Source organism: Amia ocellicauda, chromosome 3, assembly GCF_036373705.1.
Source record: "Amia ocellicauda isolate fAmiCal2 chromosome 3, fAmiCal2.hap1, whole genome shotgun sequence".
Taxonomy (NCBI): Eukaryota; Metazoa; Chordata; class Actinopteri; order Amiiformes; family Amiidae; genus Amia; species Amia ocellicauda.
Window position 1 is genome coordinate 42494616 of NC_089852.1, and position 21014 is coordinate 42515629.

General features: G+C 38.2%; 1 protein-coding gene across 1 annotated transcript; it reads right to left on the bottom strand.

Annotated features, from left to right (window-relative positions):
* Positions 1 to 1784: 1784 nt before the first annotated feature.
* Positions 1785 to 19038, bottom strand: gucy2f (guanylate cyclase 2F, retinal). Its single transcript, XM_066699570.1, has 19 exons — positions 18371 to 19038; positions 17187 to 17998; positions 14406 to 14707; positions 12980 to 13334; positions 12118 to 12202; positions 11938 to 12034; positions 11598 to 11732; positions 11129 to 11209; positions 10169 to 10345; positions 9586 to 9742; positions 9186 to 9335; positions 8377 to 8525; positions 7400 to 7563; positions 6351 to 6543; positions 5805 to 5979; positions 5475 to 5573; positions 5077 to 5171; positions 4857 to 4942; positions 1785 to 4366 (listed from the first exon to the last, which is right to left on the bottom strand). Exons 2-19 carry the CDS (start codon positions 17929 to 17931, stop codon positions 4282 to 4284), a joined length of 3330 nt encoding a protein of 1109 aa, XP_066555667.1. The 5' UTR covers positions 17932 to 17998; positions 18371 to 19038; the 3' UTR covers positions 1785 to 4281.
* Between the last annotated feature and the right edge of the window lie 1976 nt (positions 19039 to 21014).

The following is a 21014-nucleotide window of genomic DNA, read 5'->3' on the forward strand; positions in this document are numbered from 1 at the left end:
AGAAAAGAATAACCTAAAATTCTTAGCTACTTAACACTACTAATTTAATGCTGGCATAGAAAGTCACAGAGTGAAAATTATGAACACAGCACACCTTTAAGTTTAAGCAGTACACGTGATGGCTACCGACCCTACTTAACAAAGTGCATGCTCAGAAGAAATACAATTTGGACCATTCAAAATGATTCTGTGTCATGCCATGAGCTCTGTATAATAACAGAGATACTTTCATGAATTAGTCTTTTTCTAAATTTAAATGCTTCTTTTAAAAATAACACTGTGTAACAATTTTTTTTTTTTTTTTTTTTTTGTTCCTGGGTAGTAAGTGTTATTTCCTAATTGCTTATGCCTCAAAAGTATAGAAAATGGCTATTATTCCCCACAAACTTTGCTTTTGTGACCAGGACAGTGTAATTTTGAAATGTACCTATTTTCAATGAGAAAACGTCTTTTCGTTCACATAAAGTCAGAAAAAAAACATATGAATCCAAATTAACATGTATTTATACTAAATAATACAAGAATGACTACAAAAGCTTTTGAAGTGAGTAGTTTTTCGAGATTTACGATTATACTACTACCCAGGAACAAAAATTGTGTTACATAGTGTAATCTGTACAGCATCTGCACTAGTGAACAACAGCAGGAATGTGTTTTGGAGCAGCGCAGTGAATTGTGGCCAGATCTAGAACTGCAGGCTGGCAGGGTTAGTATGGTGAGAGTCCATCTCCTGGCACTCTTAAAACTGCTTTCCTATTGCCTTTGGGGATATATTTCGATTTTTATGGTAAGTATTTTGAAAATCTTCAGCAAACCAACTCAAACTTGCCAACATTAGATGATCACTTATCAGAAAAAGCTTTTACAGTAGTAAGTACACAAACCGAAAGGCTCTTTCAAACCATTCCTTATCACCCAAGCTGCCTTTATAGCAGTTGAAATATTACAATTTGCATATTGCAATATTGCATAAATAATTGGATGATTATATATTTTGCCTGTGTGTTTGCAGAAATGCATGTTTATCATCATATAGAAATGCAACAAAGGTTTTGTTCATTCATCTCACATTTAGGATTCAAAACGTGAATCCTGGTGTTGCATGTGTGAGTTTGATTTCACAGGACTCTACAGACAAGGTGATCACAGCTAAATAAGCCAGTGATAAATTAGTCAGCTATGAAGCGTGTCTCCCAATATCTGAAAACAGTCGACTTAAATATATGACTTTAGCGCCATCTATTGTGAAAAGACTTCAACTACAGGCAAACAATTAATGAGTGAGGCAGATATTTACTGAGCTATATTACTATGTGAGGTGGAAAGCAGAGACAAATAATCATGTATTATCACTGGATTTTTCATGAATATTTCCAAATGTTCCATAGCAATGCTATGTGATCGATTAAAAAAGCTGGAACAGGAAAGGTGGCAATAAACAAGGCAAGTTTCTCCGCAGTCACATTTTGCAGCTCAGAATAAACTAAATTCACTAGAACATAAGAACATAAGAAAGTTTACAATCGAGAGGAGGCCATTTGCCACATCGTGATCGTTTGGTGTCCATTAATAACTAAGTGATTCAAGGATCCTTTCCAGTCTATTTTTGAGTGTCCCAAATTGTCAGCTTACTAAACTAACTCAACTAAATGTACTCCCCCTGCAAAGATACAAAGGCATTCATCCTCCCATGGCTTGCATCTCCACCCTGTACACAAAGTAAATTGCAATAAGAACAGTCACAAAGTTACAAATTTATCAAGGAGTGTTTATTTACACTTCAATTGTATTTTACATGAAGAACTAACAAAATATATCTTAAAATATACTTGTGTTCAGCAAAAATATCATGTACACAGTGAAACAAACAGCATCTCTAAAAATCTAGTCATCACTTAACTGCATTCTTTGTAATGAATATTTGTAATGAATCTATTTACCAGCATGAATAATTGCTTTTCTAATAAAACTGCTATTGCAAAAATGGTTTCCTTGGCTCTTGCATAATCTGCCTCTAAGCAATAACAGTAAAGTGAGGTAATTACAATAACGTGTTTCATATTAGCCATAATATAGAATTTATACAAGTTATTCAGTTATGCAAGTTCCCTGCTGATGAGTAGTTACTTACCTATGCCCCTACTAAGTATTAAAATAAACCCTGCACTACTTTTTGTAATTAGACATGTAACTGTTTAAAGTTCAATAACTTTCTCCCTAATATTGAATACGGAATATGAAGCCTCCATAAAATGCCTTATCAGCTTGTATTATGCATTTAATGGAGATGCTTAACCAAAAACAAACAAACAAACAAAAAAAACCTTGATAAGAAACTTGACCTTATGCCCTATAATAGGACAGAATTAATGTTCACATTGCATTAAACCAATGCAGTATTTGAAGCTGCAATACCTTTATCTCATTCTGTATTACAGTTGACTATTTAATAGTGCATATAGCAATGTAGGTTTGTTTTTTCAATCATTTGTAGGCCACATGTGCAGTAGTTTAACTTGAGTCTTCTCTAACAATAGTGGAAAAGCCTTCCAAACTCTCCTGTCCCTTCAATTAAAAATGCTGTAATTGTGAACATGTAGGATCTTTGAAAATGTTAAGCAATACCACTGTATTGACCATTATTACAACTTATATATTATATATAAAGCACTTTCATATCCACATTTCCAAAGAGGTAGGAAAAGCAATGTGAACTAAAGTATTTAATTTTCAAAAGAGAGGAAACTAGTATTGTGTAGTTTGTTGTTGAGGATTACATTTGTTCGATGATTGTTCAGTAAAATACATTAACTATAAGTATTATCTTAATTAGAGTACAACACAATCCCTCTACTGTAACAATAAAACAAATTAGAAACTGTTCTTGTCCTCACCAAACCCTAAGTACAGCATTTCTATTTCAGTGTTGCTTTGTTCAAGATTTTGATAATAAAAAAGCAAAATGTCCGAACAGGAGTGAGCCTGAGAGGCATAAGAACATAGCTTTGGGCTTTTTATTCTTTATTTATGCATAAAGGTACACATTGTATTTCTGAACCCTGTACAGGGAGTATTAGTACAGGGATTTTATATTCTGATCTGCTGTGTTTTCTCTTCCCACCTATATCCAATTATTCCCAGCACACTAAATCACCTCTTATGCTTATCTGCATGTTTTAATCCAGGGCAACGTGTTGTTTCTGAAATCCCTGCCAAGGCACTCTTTTGCTCTTTTAAGGAATGTCTCACATTTTAATTAAAACAATGTTGTTTTACTTGCCTCTTTTTCACTAGACTTTGCAAGATATTGATCAAATGTGTTTAGTCCTGTCACTTGTCACTGTAATGAGACATGCTCTCTCCTGTCCGTCCTTTGTGGCTGTGTTCTAATACATGGCAGAAATTAATTTGCTTATACCTTTGATATTAATTTTCAATAGATACAAGTTAAACTATTGCATTTCACATTTACTGTTATTAATTATTGAACCACACTGACCAGTGCATCTAGGCTTGTTCAGTCCACATACAAACAGATCCCTTACTCAAGTACACTAATATATAGTCATTGAAAAAAAAAAAAAAAACATAAATCAGGTTATTTAAAGAAGTTGCAAAAATACATTCTCTTGATATGTGTGTTGAATGGTGCTGTTAAATGTATCTGTAGGGATTCATGCATTGAGAATAGGGATGAATATTCTGCCACCAAAATTGATCATTCAATGCATTCTCCTCTACATTACAGAAAAGCAAATCAAAACCCCACTGACTATTGAAATAAACTACTTCTGTCAGATTTTCAAATTTTAACTGTAGTTTTTGTTTCATTTAAAAAAATGTAAACAACATCTTCAGTTGTAATATGTTATTAAACAGACTTGACAAAAACAAACAAACAAACAAATAAATAAATACAGTAATTTAAAAGATAATAAAAACACAGTGGTTGAAATGACCACTCTTTAATTTAATAAAACTGTTACTAAGAGCCACTTAGTGGCCAAATAAAGGAATGGAGGAAATGAACTGATATAAAATAAAATCCCTTTCAAAGGGGAAAAAGGTATCAGACTCAGATGCATTCTCCTTCCTGCTCTACACAGACCTTTACTTTTATAATTGCATTGTTTTTTCTGCTGCGCTGGGTGGAATGGGATTAACAGGCTATGATCAATCCTATTAAAGTGCTCCATGTAAGCTGCACCGATCAAGTCTCAGTGAGACTCTGTCCTCACAACACACAATTCCCTGCAGGCTCTCGCAGCCCTCCTCCCGTCCTCAGATTTTGGGTTTGTCCACTTTCCTGTTGGCCTTTCGGAAGATAGATTTGATTTCGTTGGTCACCATTTCCTGCCAGTTGTCCCTGGAAATAAAGACATCAGTTTTGTATGAGCTGTCAGGTAGAGTGATTGGCTGCAAGTAAAACTGCATCGACCATAAATTAATCATACATTTGCACCAGCAAACCAAAAAACACAAACTAGAACAGACAACGTTCACAAAACTGTGTTTCCACCACAACACCACGTGGCATGCAGGGCGCTACCTCCTTTTGTCCTCGGTTTCAAGCTTTTTTCTCAGCTTTTTTTCTCTTGTACTCAGCTATGACTTCAGGGAGTAAGCCGTGATTATCAGTCCTGTAGCAGATACAATACACACACCACAGCATTGGATCCCATACATTTCTTGTGCGGACACGATAGTTTCACATGCACGCGAGAAATCACAATGCTTAAGATCAAAATTAGAATTTACAAAGCAAAACAATCTCTTTCTCTGTTGAAATCATCCTTCTGCAAATCCATACATTTCAGATTAGATCATTATTGACCGTGCACTTTGTGAAGACTCACCCCGGTTTAATTTCTGGGGGCTTTGGTAAAGGCTTCGAAAAACCGGCTTTTCCCACCAGCCAATATGTCTCTTCAATGCCTTTTCCCTAAAACAAATAGAAAAAGAAAGACAATAATACAAATGAATGGAATAATAAAGACCATGAATGTACATTTACTATTATGAAATGATCAAATAAAATACACACCTAGGAAAGTGGCAAAAGTCTGTATGCATTACCTTGAGCTCTGTCTTCCCTCTCACATCTATCTGGTATCCTTCATTCAGGGAGCGCAGGATCTTCACAGTGCTTTGATTAACATGGATTCTATCAGCTGAAAATAATAATAATAATATTAATAATTATAATAATAATAATTTATCTTGGATGGCAAAGAAATCATGCGTTTCAGTGTGACCAATGAACAGTAATGATTTTAACACTCATTGCAGTGTGTCAATACTGTCTGTCCGAGTGTGCAAGAGTACAGAGACCGAGGACATACTCTACTCTTCTGTGTCAAAAGTTCGGGCACAGCAGCTCAGAGCGTCAGGGACAGCGAGAGTGAGAGAGGCTGTTGCTGCTAAGAGCTGCAGTGTTAGGGGACGCAGCCGGTGTGTCACGGTGCGGTACTCACGCAGTCCGGTGGATTCCATGCGTGAGGCGGTGTTGACCGTGTCTCCGAACAGACAGTACCGAGGCATGGTCAGACCCACCACCCCGGCCACACATGACCCTAGGAGGACAAGAGTCAGGCGAGGACACAAAATTAGATTCCAAATCTTTTTATTAGCATTGTTTTCATTTAGTCTTAATTTTTCTTATGATTATTGATATTAGTAGCTGAGCTCAGTCCGTTTTCAGCCAATCAAATTGTGCAGTAAGCCATCAAATGTTCAATAGTGCAGACACTAGGAGGCAACTCTGCAGCACTGTGGGCTGTAACACGCGGGCATACTCCAGTTACCTGAGTGAATCCCGATTCGTATCTTCACAGGCACTTCGGGCATGTGCCGCATCTTGAAGGTGCCGACTGAGCTGAGGATGTTCAGAGACATGTTGGCGATCTCGGCCGCATGCTTGTTGCTGTTCCTCTTCGGCAGACCTGACGCCACCATGTATGCATCGCCAATCGTTTCCACCTGGGGTACAGAGACTGTGTGTTCACTCCCAACCCGGTGAGCTGAGGCATTTGGGAATCCAGCCCAAAGTGGGTGGTAAACTCCATCTAAGGCTAAATACCAGCATGAGACCGATAGTTGGCCAGTACCGTAATGGACAGTTGACAAAAAAATTCAGAGTTCAGACCTATTTTCAACCCTTTTTTCATACCTAGTCTAATACATATAAAGTGTTACAGTGTCTACAAATTACCTTAATTAGTATTAATATTATTATTTTAATAGTATTTTTTGATTATCATTTATCTTCACTACCTTTATCCTTAGCTTTCACATGGCTGTGCATATTAGCTCCATCATCCGCCTTCCTTCCTTTCCGTTCCTCTGCTTACCTTGTAAACGTCATGGTTGCACAGCACTGCGTCGAAGAGTGTGTAGAGGTCGTTCAGGAGGTCCACCACCTCGATGGGCTCGCTGAGGGCAGAGATCGTGGTGAAGCCCACGATGTCGCTGAAGTAGATGGTGACCTGATCAAAGTACTCCGGCTCCACTGTGGCCCCGGTCTTCAGTGCCTCTGCGACAGAACTGTAACCAGGAGACATAACCCATTAATAATACTGAAAAGGAGCATTGATAACTGAGAGAAAATGATTAAAACATTAAAACAAATCCAATATAGTGTGAAGATTATATCAAATACATGATTACGTTTCTCTCTTTAAGCAACAGTAAGGCATTATTGAACATCTTGATGCTGATATTGTTGACTAACGTCAGAAAGATAATTGAACATAATGAAGCTGCTGTCCTCATCTATTTGCAACGTTGTGCAGATTCTCCGATTACTGCACTTAACCCTCCAGGTGGTTCAGTGGAACTCTGAGCACTATAGACTGCATTAATGTCACAGCACTACATTGTGCTGACCAATCTGATCATCTGCATACAACTGAAACAACTAAAAGTATAAATCAAAAGGTTTAAAATGCATAGTAGTCACCTAATATCCAGCCTTGATTTAATGTCGGATGCAAATAAAGTAGTCCTCCAGTTTATACATTTGTAGTTATATATGAAAAGCATGAAGGACTCAAAATATTTGCAGAGAATGCATTTTCTTTAAATGTTTACAAACGTCTCACTACTGCTCTGCCATTCTTAGTCTTTTCTGCATTTATATACTTCCATGCTATAATCCAAACATGTCATCGCATGGTGGAAGCGTCGTAAAATACTGATGACAGGTTTATTACATACAAACCAGATAACATATGCAACTTTTCAGCTGGTGTTGCGGTGAAATATCTGGCAGCTGCATTCAATTCCAGTTAGTGACTCATATGTCAGAGTGCCTTATTCTCTTAGTCAAACAGATAGAAACTGAAATGAATTCTGTGCCTGGGCTCACAGCCACAAGGTGAACATAAGCTTTCTGACTCACGGTGGCAGCATCTCTGAAAGAAGCTTCTCTGTTCTCTGCTTCTCCACCTCCAGCTCCTCCGTCCTCTCCCTGATGAGGTCCTCCAGGTTACTTGAGTACTGCTCCAGCATACGCAGCATTGAGTCAATGATGTTGGTCTTCTTGCCTTTGTTAATGGTCTTGAACTAGAGGCAAGGCAACAAAAGGTTGATATAATCTCTACATCCCTCAATAGGAATAAAATAAGAACAAAAAGTTTTAGTCAACATGGAGACCATTTTTCAGTTGGACGACTGTAACGTTTCTTTTAGTTGCCTACAGGCTACGATGTTGTGTTATAAGAGTCTTACTATCTTGCAGGATTAATATTATTATAAGTAGTAGTAGTCTTGCTAGAACATTCATATTATTAGTCTGCAGTACTTTTTTGGTTACATACGGCACTTTTTGGTTGCGTATTTGTTTTGTTTATGTCCTTCTGTCCTTGAAAAGGCTGTACATAATTGAAAAAACTATCCTTCTATTTACTTCATGCAATCTTAAAAATGTAAATTAATTGTAAGATTATATAAAGCTATGTATATTGAGAGAACTTAGAGAAAGGTCTGTTGATTGTATCTTTTTGGAGGTATGGTGAGTAGTGTGGCAACTTTTAATTGTATGTTAGAAACAAATTACATTTAATTAATCTTATCTTCACACCAATTTACTGACAAGAAAAGCCACAGCAATTCAGATTTAACTGTGAAAATCACTTTTTCCTACAACATAACATTAATTTGAAAATGTGTTCATGCGTGGATATACAAATAGCAAAACAAGAGCAAGAGCAAGAACAAGCACAAGCACAAGAACAAGGGCAAGGACAAGGGCAAGGAAAAGAACAAGAGCAAGGATTAGGACTAGAACAAGGACAAGGGCAAGGGCAAGGGCAAGAGCAAGAGCAAGAGCAAGAAGAACAGAAAGATGATGAAGAAGAAGAATTTCAAGTTTCTCACTTGGTCAAATATCTCCTCAAAAGGAGGTCTTCTGTCTGGCTGCTCACTCCAGCACTGCTTCATCAGCTGAATGCACTCCAGGGGGGCCTGGTCTGGGGCCACAGTGGGCCTGCACATTGGAGGAGGCTTCTTCACCTTGCGGATGATTTCTGATGAAGAGACACAGCCTATGAAATGCCCTGCAGTTGCATTTAATTGTGTCATGGAAGGAGCACTTTGTCTAAGCCAGAGCTCTTAACTGAAGATTTTCTCATTTCAAACTGGTCAGTTGGATTCAGTTCTTTAACAGTGGAGATCGTTAAGGTTAGTAGCTGGCAATGGGGCTGGAATGGAAACCATCAGACACTGGGGTCCTGCAATAGCAGGGTCTAGCATGTAGCTGGTCAGGATTTCCAAGTTTGATTTAGCATAAGAAATGTGTATTCTTGTTTCATCAACATGAGATCTGATCTGAGATTTGAGATTTTTTTTACCTATTGCTGAAACAGATCAACTAAAAAACTAAAATACGTATCTTACAACTTATGGGTTACCTTTATTCTGCAAGTATTATATTTTTTCTTAAAGTCTACTGTCTACTGCCTCTGTTAGGCTCAATACATTTGTAGATGATTTTATCAATATCTGTTTTCATTTTTTTTCATGGAGAACTGTTTGATTTGCATCTTGAATTTGCTGCAGTCACACTAAGAGAAAATTGGCATTCGAGTTGCATAGACAGTTACAGAATGAACAAAGCAAAATAACTCCCAGCTAGAAGAGCCCAGCTATAACTTGAAATACTTTGAATAGACTAAAATATGCACTACCTTCTGGGGTTAAACCCAGCATGCAGTAAGGGGGACCTCTCACAACCACTTCCTGGAGTATAATAGCAAAGCTGTACACATCCCCTTTACACGTCCCCTTCCGACTTATGTCCAGGTCTCTGAGCAGCTCTGGTGCTGTCCAAAATAGATCTGAAACAAAGAGAATTAACCTGAGAATTAGTCACAGACAGATCATTGATCAAATGATATCCCATTTCAAGACTACTGAAGTCTATTTAGGGATAGTGTGCTGTAATAAGTATGATGTGCAATATATCTTGAATCATGTCACCCTTGGTACTGAGAGTTGGTCTTCAGTACCTCCTGAAAATATCTAATTTCTGGGTCGCAGGCTGTGGGGCAGAATCCCATCAATAATCCTAAAGCTCTGCATGAGTACCTTCAGGAGGTGGTTGTACTCGAGGAGCTTTCTGGGAGTCCAGCAGCTCATTGTAACCATAGTCAGTGATCTTCAGCACAAAGCGGCCATCCACCACACAGTTTCGGGACTTCAGGCGTCCATGGGGAAACTCGCGGTGGTGCAGGTATTTCATGCCCTGAAGAGACAGACCATAGAGTGACCACCAACACTGCTGCCTACAGGACATCACAGAACATCCTCAGTCCTAGAGAACCCAGGTCTGCCTCACTGTTATGAGCTCAGGTCAAAGGAACACCCAGCAGACCATAATAGAGACTCCTGCTGCAAAATATCACAAGGTTCGGCATGGTTTGTTCATTTAATTATCAGCTCCATTACCAAGCCAGGCCTCTGAAAACGAACATGCTTCTATTTTTCTTTATCAGACAGCATTGCAAATAGCTCTTCAGTGTCAGATCGTGAACTGTGGAGTTGTGATGTAGAGAAATACAATACAAAGTCCCTTGGCATTGTTTCATAATCATGTAGCACTCTTTGCTTTTGTCTTAGAGGAATCATTTGTAGCCTAGCCTGGTTAGAAAGGTACGTTCCTGCCCCCCACCTTGATGAGGTCCAACAGGAGGGAGGACTTGAACATCCAGTCCAGTTTGACATCATCATTTCTCAGCAGGTCCTGCAGGCTTCCCCGTGAGCAGTGCTCGGTCACCACAGCAAACATATTGCAGTCTGCGAAGAAGCCCAGGAACAGGTTGACATTCTCATTGCGCAGGTCCTTCATCTGGACGGGTCAAACATAAAACACAAACATGTATATGTAACAGTGCTCATTCAGTAAAAATGAATGAGCATGTTACAAGTGACGTAACTCCTCTAAATCAGTACAGTGTTAATCATCCATTATTAAGAGACCTGGTCTTCTGGCATAGAGGGCTTATCACTGAGCTGCGCTGGAGTTGCAGCGGTGCAGAGCTCAGAGTAGCACAAGTGGTGTGCAGCTTGAATCCCGAGAGGGGAGCTTCGACCGCACTGGCTATATTAATAATATAAAACTATTTGTTAATTTTTACTGATACTTCATGATGTGTAAATTGGAAGTTGTAAAATGTATTATGCTTTGTACTGAACTGTATTCTTGCACTTTGTATTGCACTGGATAAGGGCATCTGGCAAGAAATAAAAATAATAATAATAATGATGGCACACTGACTTAATTATTATTTCTGTATGTTGATTTTGGCATAAATGTCGGCCAGCCAACTTGAACTTCCCGAGATGATTTTTGGTCCCAGTCTGTTCCTGGCCCCGGGTGTGAGGAGCTATAACCCTTGAGTTGAGTGCAACGAGGCGTGTGCCTTGTCTATAATAAAGAAAACCCTTTTCTTGAAGTGTGTGTGTTGTGGTGTCAATTCAACCCAGCCGAACTATCCAATAGATTGTAAAGAGCATAAAAAAGTACAAGTATACATGTTTGGAAAGCAAGAAGGGTTAGAAAAGAGTGACCACCCTAATTTACTATATTAAATCTGTGTTCAAAGAAAAAAAGAGACTCTTCTTGGTATACCTTTGTAAAAATCTTGGTTGAGCTTGCCCTGAGCTCCTTAAAGGCTCCGTCTTCAAACTTTTTTAACCAGACCCAGTCTCCCTGTAAAAAATAAGAACAATTAAGACACAGAAGATCTTGAAAGAATATTGATGAGGTTTTAATCAAGCCTGGTGACATTGAGGATGATATGTATAGTATATAACCAAAATTTCTACCTATAGGAATTATTTTAGAAGACATTAATACTAATTATAATAATAATAATAATAATAATAATAATAATAATAATAATAATAATAAGAAGAAGAAGAAGAAGAAGAAGAAGAAGAAGAAGAAGAAGAAGAAGATTTGGTGATGCCAGTGTAGTAACTGGTCTCTATCAACACCTGATCTGAGCCTCCATCAGCCTTCCATGGCCATCTCATCGCTCTGTGAGGAACACTGGTTTAGGTTCCCTGTAATAGGTTTTTTTCATCTATCCAGGTACCTCATAGACAGCCACATTGGTTGATTCAATTGTTGCTGCGGTGGTGCTGTTCAGCGACTGTGACTGGGCCATCGATTTCAGACTCTTGCATTCTGGGATACTTTTGGAGTCACTCAGGCCATCTAAGGTGAGCTTCTAAAAGAGACAGAGAGATCAACACTGTGAACTTTGCCCATGCTTGTCCTTGAGAGTTACAAAAATATATATATACATCTGGTCATCTTTTTTATTTTGCTTTCCTGGTTGGGTTAGGTATTTCTGGACTTGATGGTGGCAAAATTAAACAAACGGCAAAAGGACTGTGATTGGAATTCATCCCTGATATTTACATCACACTTACTCTCTTGCTTAGCTGTGGGTTGATAAAGGTGAGGTCTTCCAGAGAGAGGAGGATCTTATTAGGCCCCCTTATCAGCTGAATCTGCTGGATACGCCGCCTACAAAAGCAAAAGCCATTTTTAACTCTGTTTAAGCCTTCGTTGCTTATGAATATTAAGTAAACTAGAGAATATACAGTCACCTTATAAGAAAGGCTAATCCCAACCCACCAACAGCCAAGGCAAAGATGAGTGCAAACACCAGAATCACAAAGGTGAGCTCCACACCTGGAACATGAGCAAGAATGGTCATGAATTTTCACATTTAAACATCCCCAATACATAACTATAAAATGTATTTCAAAAATGAGTCTGTTGTGTGAGTTAAATTCTGCCATGTATAGACTGAACTGTAAGCTTCTTACACGAAATAGGGTACATGATGGTACTTTGCGATTTGCGGTTAGGTCAAAGTTTTGGGTGTAGCCCTTAATAGGCAAACAAGGCAAACAAGGCAAACTGCCATGCTTTAGATGAAGAAGCCTAGATAGAGTGACAGATTTAATGGCATTCACTGAGGTCTTAGACATAGATTACAAAGACAATGAAACAAGCTGCACTGTCAGCCTCTTGGTGCTCCTCTATACCACCTATCTGGGATGGAGAGGACCCTGAACTGTGAAAGACTGTTGTGGTTGAGGAGTATAGGCACCTAACCAGTGCCGTAAGAAGAGTTGGATCAAGAACCCACCCATTCATTTACAAAGGCATCACACAAAGGGATTATAGATGATCAGGTCTACGTCACGCTTTATAAAGCTCCTGCTAAACTGTTAATATCATAAGCTAACTGCATTAGCCTCCTGACCCTGCTGCACTGTTTACTAATGAACAGTATATGCACCTTTTTAAAGACATCTCCTTTTCTGTTGTCACCTTTAGTGTGATCTTCACAATACACTAATATTCTAGCAGAGGGGGGAACTCCAGAGATCTATTAAAATGGCACCCACTGTCCTACATAGAAAAAGCTATTCTTAACTCAAGGTATGAGAGGAAACATACCTCCAGTGCAGATGGTGTTGGGTTTAAACCAGCAACTGGAATCAGCCTTGGGGGGGGAGCCACCTGGAAAGTGAATAGCCCTACCAGTGTATCGCAGCATGTTGGCGGTCATGTCCACAATGTAAGTGCGGTACAGCTGGCTGCCTTGCCCGTTCATGTCCAGGATGACGTAATTTGTCAAAGTGTTCCCTTGACTGTCCATCTCAATCTTCTGGTTGAAGCCATTATATGTCAAGTTCTTTGTAAAAGAAGCCAGGTTAGTCCCAGACAGCCAATAGGCAACCTTCCTGGAATTGTGTATGGCTTTGGCCATGAGATAGATGCTGTTATAGATAGTTCCAAACAATGGAGAAACCTAAACCAAGAAACAGAAGAGAGACCCTCTAGTCAATTACTAGAAGATGGAATAGATGAAGAATAAAATTGCAGGCTTTAAAGACCTGCCCATAACTGTTTATAAACCGGGGAACCTCAATGGTAACCTTGTATAAATCTACAGCACTACATTGTTGGTTGTTTCCTTGAGCTAGTAAAATAATTTCTCATGATGTCTTGGGAACATGATGGCTCCTGGGTTTTAGTCTACAGAGTCCCCCTGTTTACCAGTGCTCTTAAAATAGCTTGTTTAACAGCTTGTTTATCAGCTTGTCACAACAAACAGATTAAGGATTAAATAAATGTAAATATGTATTTAATCTGCACTATTAAAGCTATTAGGAGTTCTGGGTCCAAGCCTTTTCTGTATTCAAACACACATGGAACAATCAAGTGCATTAGGACAGTTTCATAACAATTAATAATGCTTGCCCTTGAAGTTGAAGTTAATTGTGATAAATGCATCTTGAGAAAGTATTTGTTGAACACACTGATCATTATGATCTTGAACACAAATGGCTTTGGATATAAATTATGTTAATTACATATACAAAACTGTGGGAATCCATCAATTTTAGCAAGCTGCTACACTTTAGTCAATATTACTCCATTTATAGTCATAGCTTTATTGAAATAACGTTACATTTCCCACCCAATAATGTATGCCCGGCTCTATAGGCGTAGGGGACGTATCCCCCCGAATATTGACAGGGTCCCCCTGAATTCAGAAATGAAACCTATGGCCCTGGCTTCACAGCTGACTTCAGTAAATCAGCATCTCAGTGAACAAATGAAACCAAACTTTATCCTTTACTTTAGCAGTAACCATTAGGTTGTAATTGTTTTAGTTAAAGTATTAGAATAGAGTTGGTATTGGGAAGGTAATAATACTCACGTTGGGAAACAGGACTATCCATGTCATGACCTCTATTGGTCAATGACATAATGAACACAGACCAACTTAGACCAAAAACAATGTCTGCTTCTCATGTATATAAATTGAAAAGCAAGAAGTATAGAAGGTGGATAGGAGTCAAAAAGCAGCTCATACCAACTCTGGGTCATTGGACAAGGGGATTTCCCCCAGGAGTCTGGCCTCATCAAATGCTTCATTGAAGGACTTCCCTTCAGACTCCAGAGTGATCGTCAGGACCGAGTCGTAGGCCTGTTGGAGTCGGCTGCTGTTCCTCAGCAAGATGAAGGAGTTGTTCTTGTACGGGAGGTTGTAAAAGAGAGTGTCATATGGCATGAAGACATATCTGCCATTGGTTAGGCCCATCTCACTGGCTTTCAAGAGAAACGCAGCCTGTTCCTCTCCACCAATCAGCAAGGAGTGCATGCACATGATAATGACTGAAACATAAAAAACAAAAACGGAATGTACTTTGTAATAATCTAATTGCTTACACAAAGAGACCTTCACACTCAAAGATTTCAAAGCTTCATAGCTATATAGCCCAGTTGAGGCACACAAGAAATTAATTATCTCCCTTTTGAATTTTGCAGGCACTGGGAAAATATAATTCAACCATATAAATGACTGGCGGAAATGTAAAATAAATAACTGAATGCTAATATTGTTATGGAACTTTATAATAGACTTTCACAAATAGACTCAAAGCTTTTCTTGTTATATAGCACATTTCAGGCAACAACAAATTTGTTTTCTCCCTTTTTTAATTCTGCAGGCACTTGCAATACAATTAAACCATGAAAACAACTGGCAGACAAAACATGTATTTTACATTTTTCATCTATCTTCTTTCCTAACAGTACTTTTCATTATTCAAACTGCTCTCCATTCTTGCCCAACCAAAAGTAATTCAGCAATAACTTGGTTTCTTAAAACAAATGTGCAATGGAAGGTGAAAGGTCCAATTCAAATACTAAAGTAACTATCATCCTTCCTTTTTTGTTCTTTATAGATCTTAAAACTGAACATTACACAGTTTTAAATTATTTCAAAGTCTGTTCTTAAACTGTTTAATTGAGAGCTAGACACAATTGTAATGGTTTAGATACAGTGATTGCTCTCCACTTTGCTTTATTTATTGATGGTGGTTAATTCCACAAAGTGTAGAAGGATCTTGGGTAGATTATATACTACGCTGTTTTCAAGGTTCAGGTCTCAACAGGGTGTAATCCTGTCAAGAGAGATTAGGTGCCAGGACTGCAATAATAATCAGCCTCTGAGAAGTAACTTGATGGCGCAGAGTGCAGCAAGAGAAAGTCAAGTTCAAAATCCTTACATATCCAGAAAATACTATCTAAAACCATCTGCCACAGAAAGAACTTTAAATTCCTGTGTGTTTCATGTTCTAGTAAAAAGCTTAATCTGGTTGGCGTCAAAACAACCTCCCTTCTTGATGAACTGCTCAACACATGTATCATTGGTTAAAGTTGGCCATCACCCTTTTATGGCAATTATATTGTACCTTCAAATTGTCCATTCCGAGGGGTGACTGTCTAATTAATTAACACATCTAAATGAATAAATCTAGTATATGTATTACTATAAAAGCTCTTTCAATGTCGATTAATGTGATTTATTTTTATGTTTATTTAATCTTACTTTGATTTGGGTAGGATTGGGTAGGGCTAATGTCCACAATCTATACTATTACAAAATGATTATGTATAGATTCATCCAATCATAGCATTGTTCATGTAAACAGAGGGGAAGGGGTTCATAGCAAATGTGATGCTGTAAATGAACCAAGTCAGTATTTTTGCTGCTGAGTACAGCCACCACAGTCATAACTTGTGGACATGCTGTTTGCTGACTGGTTTGCTGCTGCTGCTCCTTGATTGAATCTGAGTGGTATCAAAATGAAGTCTTTCCTGATGTGATTTATTTTCAAATGAATTCATAAGCAGGGAAAGTCTTCTCTTTGGTCACTGAAAACACATTTACTGCCTGAAATTGATTTTTGGTGGTTACTCGGCTCCTGCATTTAATAGTAATATGGAAATGTGTTTACAGAGAACAGAGAGACTCCTGGGACTGATGTTTTCTGCCTTATTTAGAAACTTGGATCACAATCAATGCACATGAAACAGATGAGTTTGGGTGTACATATACATTAGCCCATGTGCCTTCGAGGAATGATGGCCACTTATGTGTAAAGTGTAAATAAAGACTAAACATATTTTGGATTGGATTGGACACCACAATATTTAATATAAAAGTGTTTTTGCCTGAAAATACCCTTGACTACCCTTGTCATTGAACATGCCCTATCATACAGATGGACTAATGGCCATTATGCTTGACTCTTCTGACACTGACAAGGTCATATCTTTATTCAGAAAGATTCTGCCACCCTGCATATTCAATAATACCATCATGCTAGTCTCACGTTACATTATATGTTGTTCAACAGTTCAACCAATTAGGCACCTTCATGTTCAGTCATGTCCTGCCTGACTTTGCTAATGGGACCTACAAAGAGGAATGCCTAGGAGTAGGGAGGTCCTTATATGAGAGACATTTTTATTACTTACCACAACCCTTGCACCCACACACACATAGAAAAGGATAAGTTTATTTGATTTCGGAGAGCCTCATCAGAAAATTAAATGCAGTTTCTTATTAAACCTTTAAAAACTAGTGATGCCTCGTGGAACAATTAACATTGACTTATCCTATCACTCAAATACAACAAATTAGGTTTACTGTCAGTCAGAATGGGCAAAGGTGTATTAACACTTCAATGAGAATACCTAAAGCCTACAAAACAAACTTCAAATATTTATATTGTGTGACTTCCTAGATCAATACAGACTGCATGCCACAGTGAAATCTTGCAAAAAAAAATCAAACCTTACTTACTTTTTAGTTCCCCGGCTTCCTGAATTTTCTGGAGTGTCTTTTCTATCCCTGAAGTACCTTCACCCACTGATGTCACAATGCCCACAGGAAGTCCTAAGTTTCTCAGAGAATTGGCCACTTTCCCTGCAGTGTCCACCCATATGTCTTCATTGGAAGAAATAATGCCAATGTTGGCCCAGCTAAAGTGTTTCATGACGTTGAAGAGCACCCGTGTGGGCAAAGGCAACGTGCGGGCAAGTGTCGGGCAGCTCTTGGTTTTGTCCAGTTCATAGTTGATACATGCCCAGGAAAATATGGCCTTGTCCCAGTTCTTGCCCAGAAGAGTGGCAGCATCACAGTACCCAGGATTCAAAGGGCCAATGAAGGCTGAAACAACTTTCTCATACTCCACAAATCCCATCAGAGCCTTGGAGGTTTCACACGGTTCTGCGAGAACCACAAAGTCTAACTTGCAGCCCAGTTCCAAGCTGGCGTCGTTGTTGATTCTGTTCACAGCTAGTTTGGCTGCAACACCAGGAAGGGCTTTAGAAAACAAGGGGTCACAGTCCCAAGGCCCAAGTACCCCAAATTTAAAGATTAAGCATTGTGCACTAGAGGGGAACATCAATATGCCCAAAAAGAGCCATACAAGTGAACTATAAAATGGCAGTGTTGTTGACAAGTTTGTGCTTTTCAAAGCGAACCACCGGGGATGGTTAGATAATAATAACAGAAAGCCTCTAAAATGAGCTGCAATATTTAGCATTGTCCTGTGCGTGTCCAGATACAGGAGGGTGATGTTATATTGCCTTATCAAGCAGAACCATGAACCTCTGCAAAAGAAAGGAGTTTGGATTAAAAAAGTATCTGAACTAGTCATTAACATTCACAGAGCAATGCTAGGTCTTCCAACACATACAACTCATGCAAGTAAACAAACCTGGCATACTCAAAGCTGATCAAACTGGAACATTTGTATTCCTTCCTCCACCACAAACACATGGAATTTAAAACATTTTGTTTCCAAGTACATCAACACAGTTGATAAGTGTTTTTCTGTTTTGTGTTTATGTTGTGCACATATAATCAAGAATTTCAGTGCACAAATAAATATACATATAAAAATGTTTGTGTTAGTAAAACATTGTTATTATGTTTATTATTATGATGTGTAATAGTAGTAGTTGTAGTACTAGTAAACTCACCATCTTCTGGATGGGCCTGTCCCTTTAAAACAAGTAGTTGATTTCAGGGGCAGGACATCCTTCACAGTCTGGATGACTCCGAGAAAAGAATGTGCAATATTTATTATTGTCCTTTGCTGTATTCCGTTTCTCCCATTTACACAATTCCACTTGGGGTATTTAACTCCCATTGACTTACCATTGCCAAGACAAATGTATCTTGACTACAAAGTAACAGTCGTGTTGATCTTCATCGGGGGAAAGAAAAAAAAAACTTTATTCCGACATCAAATCCAATTTAAGCGCACAGATTGATATCCTTGGCACTCAAGTTGTGTGAAGTCCAGGAAGGGTTTGTGAGCAGGAGCAAGACAGGCTGCGCTGCGTCTTCAGCGCCGCGATGAGAGACAGGTTCAGCACTCTGGAGAGCAACTTACTGCAAGCGGGGATTTTTGCGCAAACGGTGCAACAAGATGTCTAGCGAAACATAGGACCATATTTGCAACTTGTTTATTTGCCTTTGGCTTGATTTATTTATATATTATTACTATTTTACATATTTCTCATATTACACGATGTGCACAAGTATTCCAGATACAGTATTCCATACAGATTTAATAATGAAGTAAGCATAAACAAACAAACAAATACAAATAAATAACTATGTGGATGGTTGGGATCACGCATATCCGTTCATGTCCTTACAAAGTGACCTAGAGTCTAACTGTAGGAGGTACACCCAGATCTAATCCATTTCTGGTCAGGTAGTTTGTAAGAGGATTGTACTTCTACGTTGGTGCTTCTGAAACAAGTTGCATTTTCGCAGCCATTCAGAACCCAACTGCGAAAACGTGACATTCACTTGCATGGGCTTGTGTCTGGCTTTAAGATGTGCATGGCTGTAGTGATTAGCTTAATATAGTAATACTAAATTGTTTATTCGGGTTGAATATTGCCAAAGGTGTGTAGAACCAGAACAAAACCAATACATTGTAGAGAAAACATGCATATGTATAACTTTTATTATAATGTAAAAATAACGCCAGATACTGTATCATTGTTTCCTATATTTTAAAATATAATGAACAAACATAAGCTTTTTACATGGCAAGTTCCAAAGTAGACTAAATATTTACGAAAGACCCCGCCTTTATAAATGTGTGTACATTGTTATTATTAAAAATTATTGAATAATTATTGAAATTATTACTTAGGTGTGGATAACTTGGACATGTATTAATAAAGTCATCATGTGTGGCACACACTTTACAAATGTGAGGAATAATGTCTACACCTTAACATAGATTATTTAAACTTGACAAACTTTTTAACATACAATAATAAATAAAAAAATACTAATTAAAGCTAAAGGCCAAATTTCCACCTCCCAATATTTCAACATTGCTGTATTATATTAGAAAATTAATGTATTATTCCTGTTCCACTGACATTTTGTTGGGTGGCAGAGGAATATGACGAATAATTAAAGCATGCAATTGTCATACTACCCTCTTCTGCGGGATGGTGCTTCTCACGTTCACATTCTACAGACCTGGGTGTTGCCTCAGGAATCCCATACATCGTCACTGTAGCATGCTGATGGTATCGCTCTTTTTTTAAAATAATGCTAATAATAGTGAATACCATGTAGCAAGATTAGATTTAAATTCCTGAGATTCTAAATTCACTGTCCAAATATAGTATAGTACGATATATAAATAAGTGGTATAGGTAATTTACACTCTACAAGATCTCTGCTGCCAGCCCCTTACTTTCAGGGCAAAATGTGGAGGTAGCAATTATAAGCTAATTGTAATGGAAGACTGTGTTTACTGGAGTAAATACACTTTTCAGCATATACCCAATCACAATTTTATGTATGCTCAGCAGCCACTACATTAGTTATAAATACAAAGTTTGTAATTTGACAAAGGTTTGATTTGGTCTAGGCCTAAAGGTATGCAACTGTGGGCACATTACTGTTTTGACAGCTTACAAAACACGCTTTCTGCTACTTCTGGCTCTGATTTTTCTATACAGATTCTGTGTATTTTAGAAGCAAGCCTAGTTGCACACAGCCAGAGACTGAGCACAGGGTTTTGCAATGAGGATAGAGCCCCTTGCACGAACACATCTTTAATTGGATTTGTGTGTCCAAAACACATTAAAATGCTCTGCCGTTAAATTGAATTAGCACAGAGGCACAGTGGGAATAATTACAGTAAACAAAGAGCTCACTTGTGCACCGTCTCTGGGGTTTATCGAGGTTTCCATGCGTCACTTAACTTGTTTGTTATGACTATTCCTTGAAGACTCAAACAGGAGTTACAGGGACCCAGTATCATAGCTGGGAGAGCTCCATCAGTTACGTTGTCTACTTGAAAATTACAATTAAGGTAAAACATGATATTGAGTTGTATTGCAGGCTGATAGTTCCTGTAGATTCATCTTTTATTTTTAAATACAGCCATACATGTGAGTTATGCAGTACATTTAAAAGTATTTTCCTTCTCCTTGCAACAAACAGAATCACAATACCAGTTCCAACCACATTGATTATGAACATTGTTTAACAGTTTTAACTTCACTCCTCAAGCAACTGGTAGGAATTGATTGTGTTGTTAAATAAAATTAAGAACAAATAGTTATTTTGTACTGGCCAAAG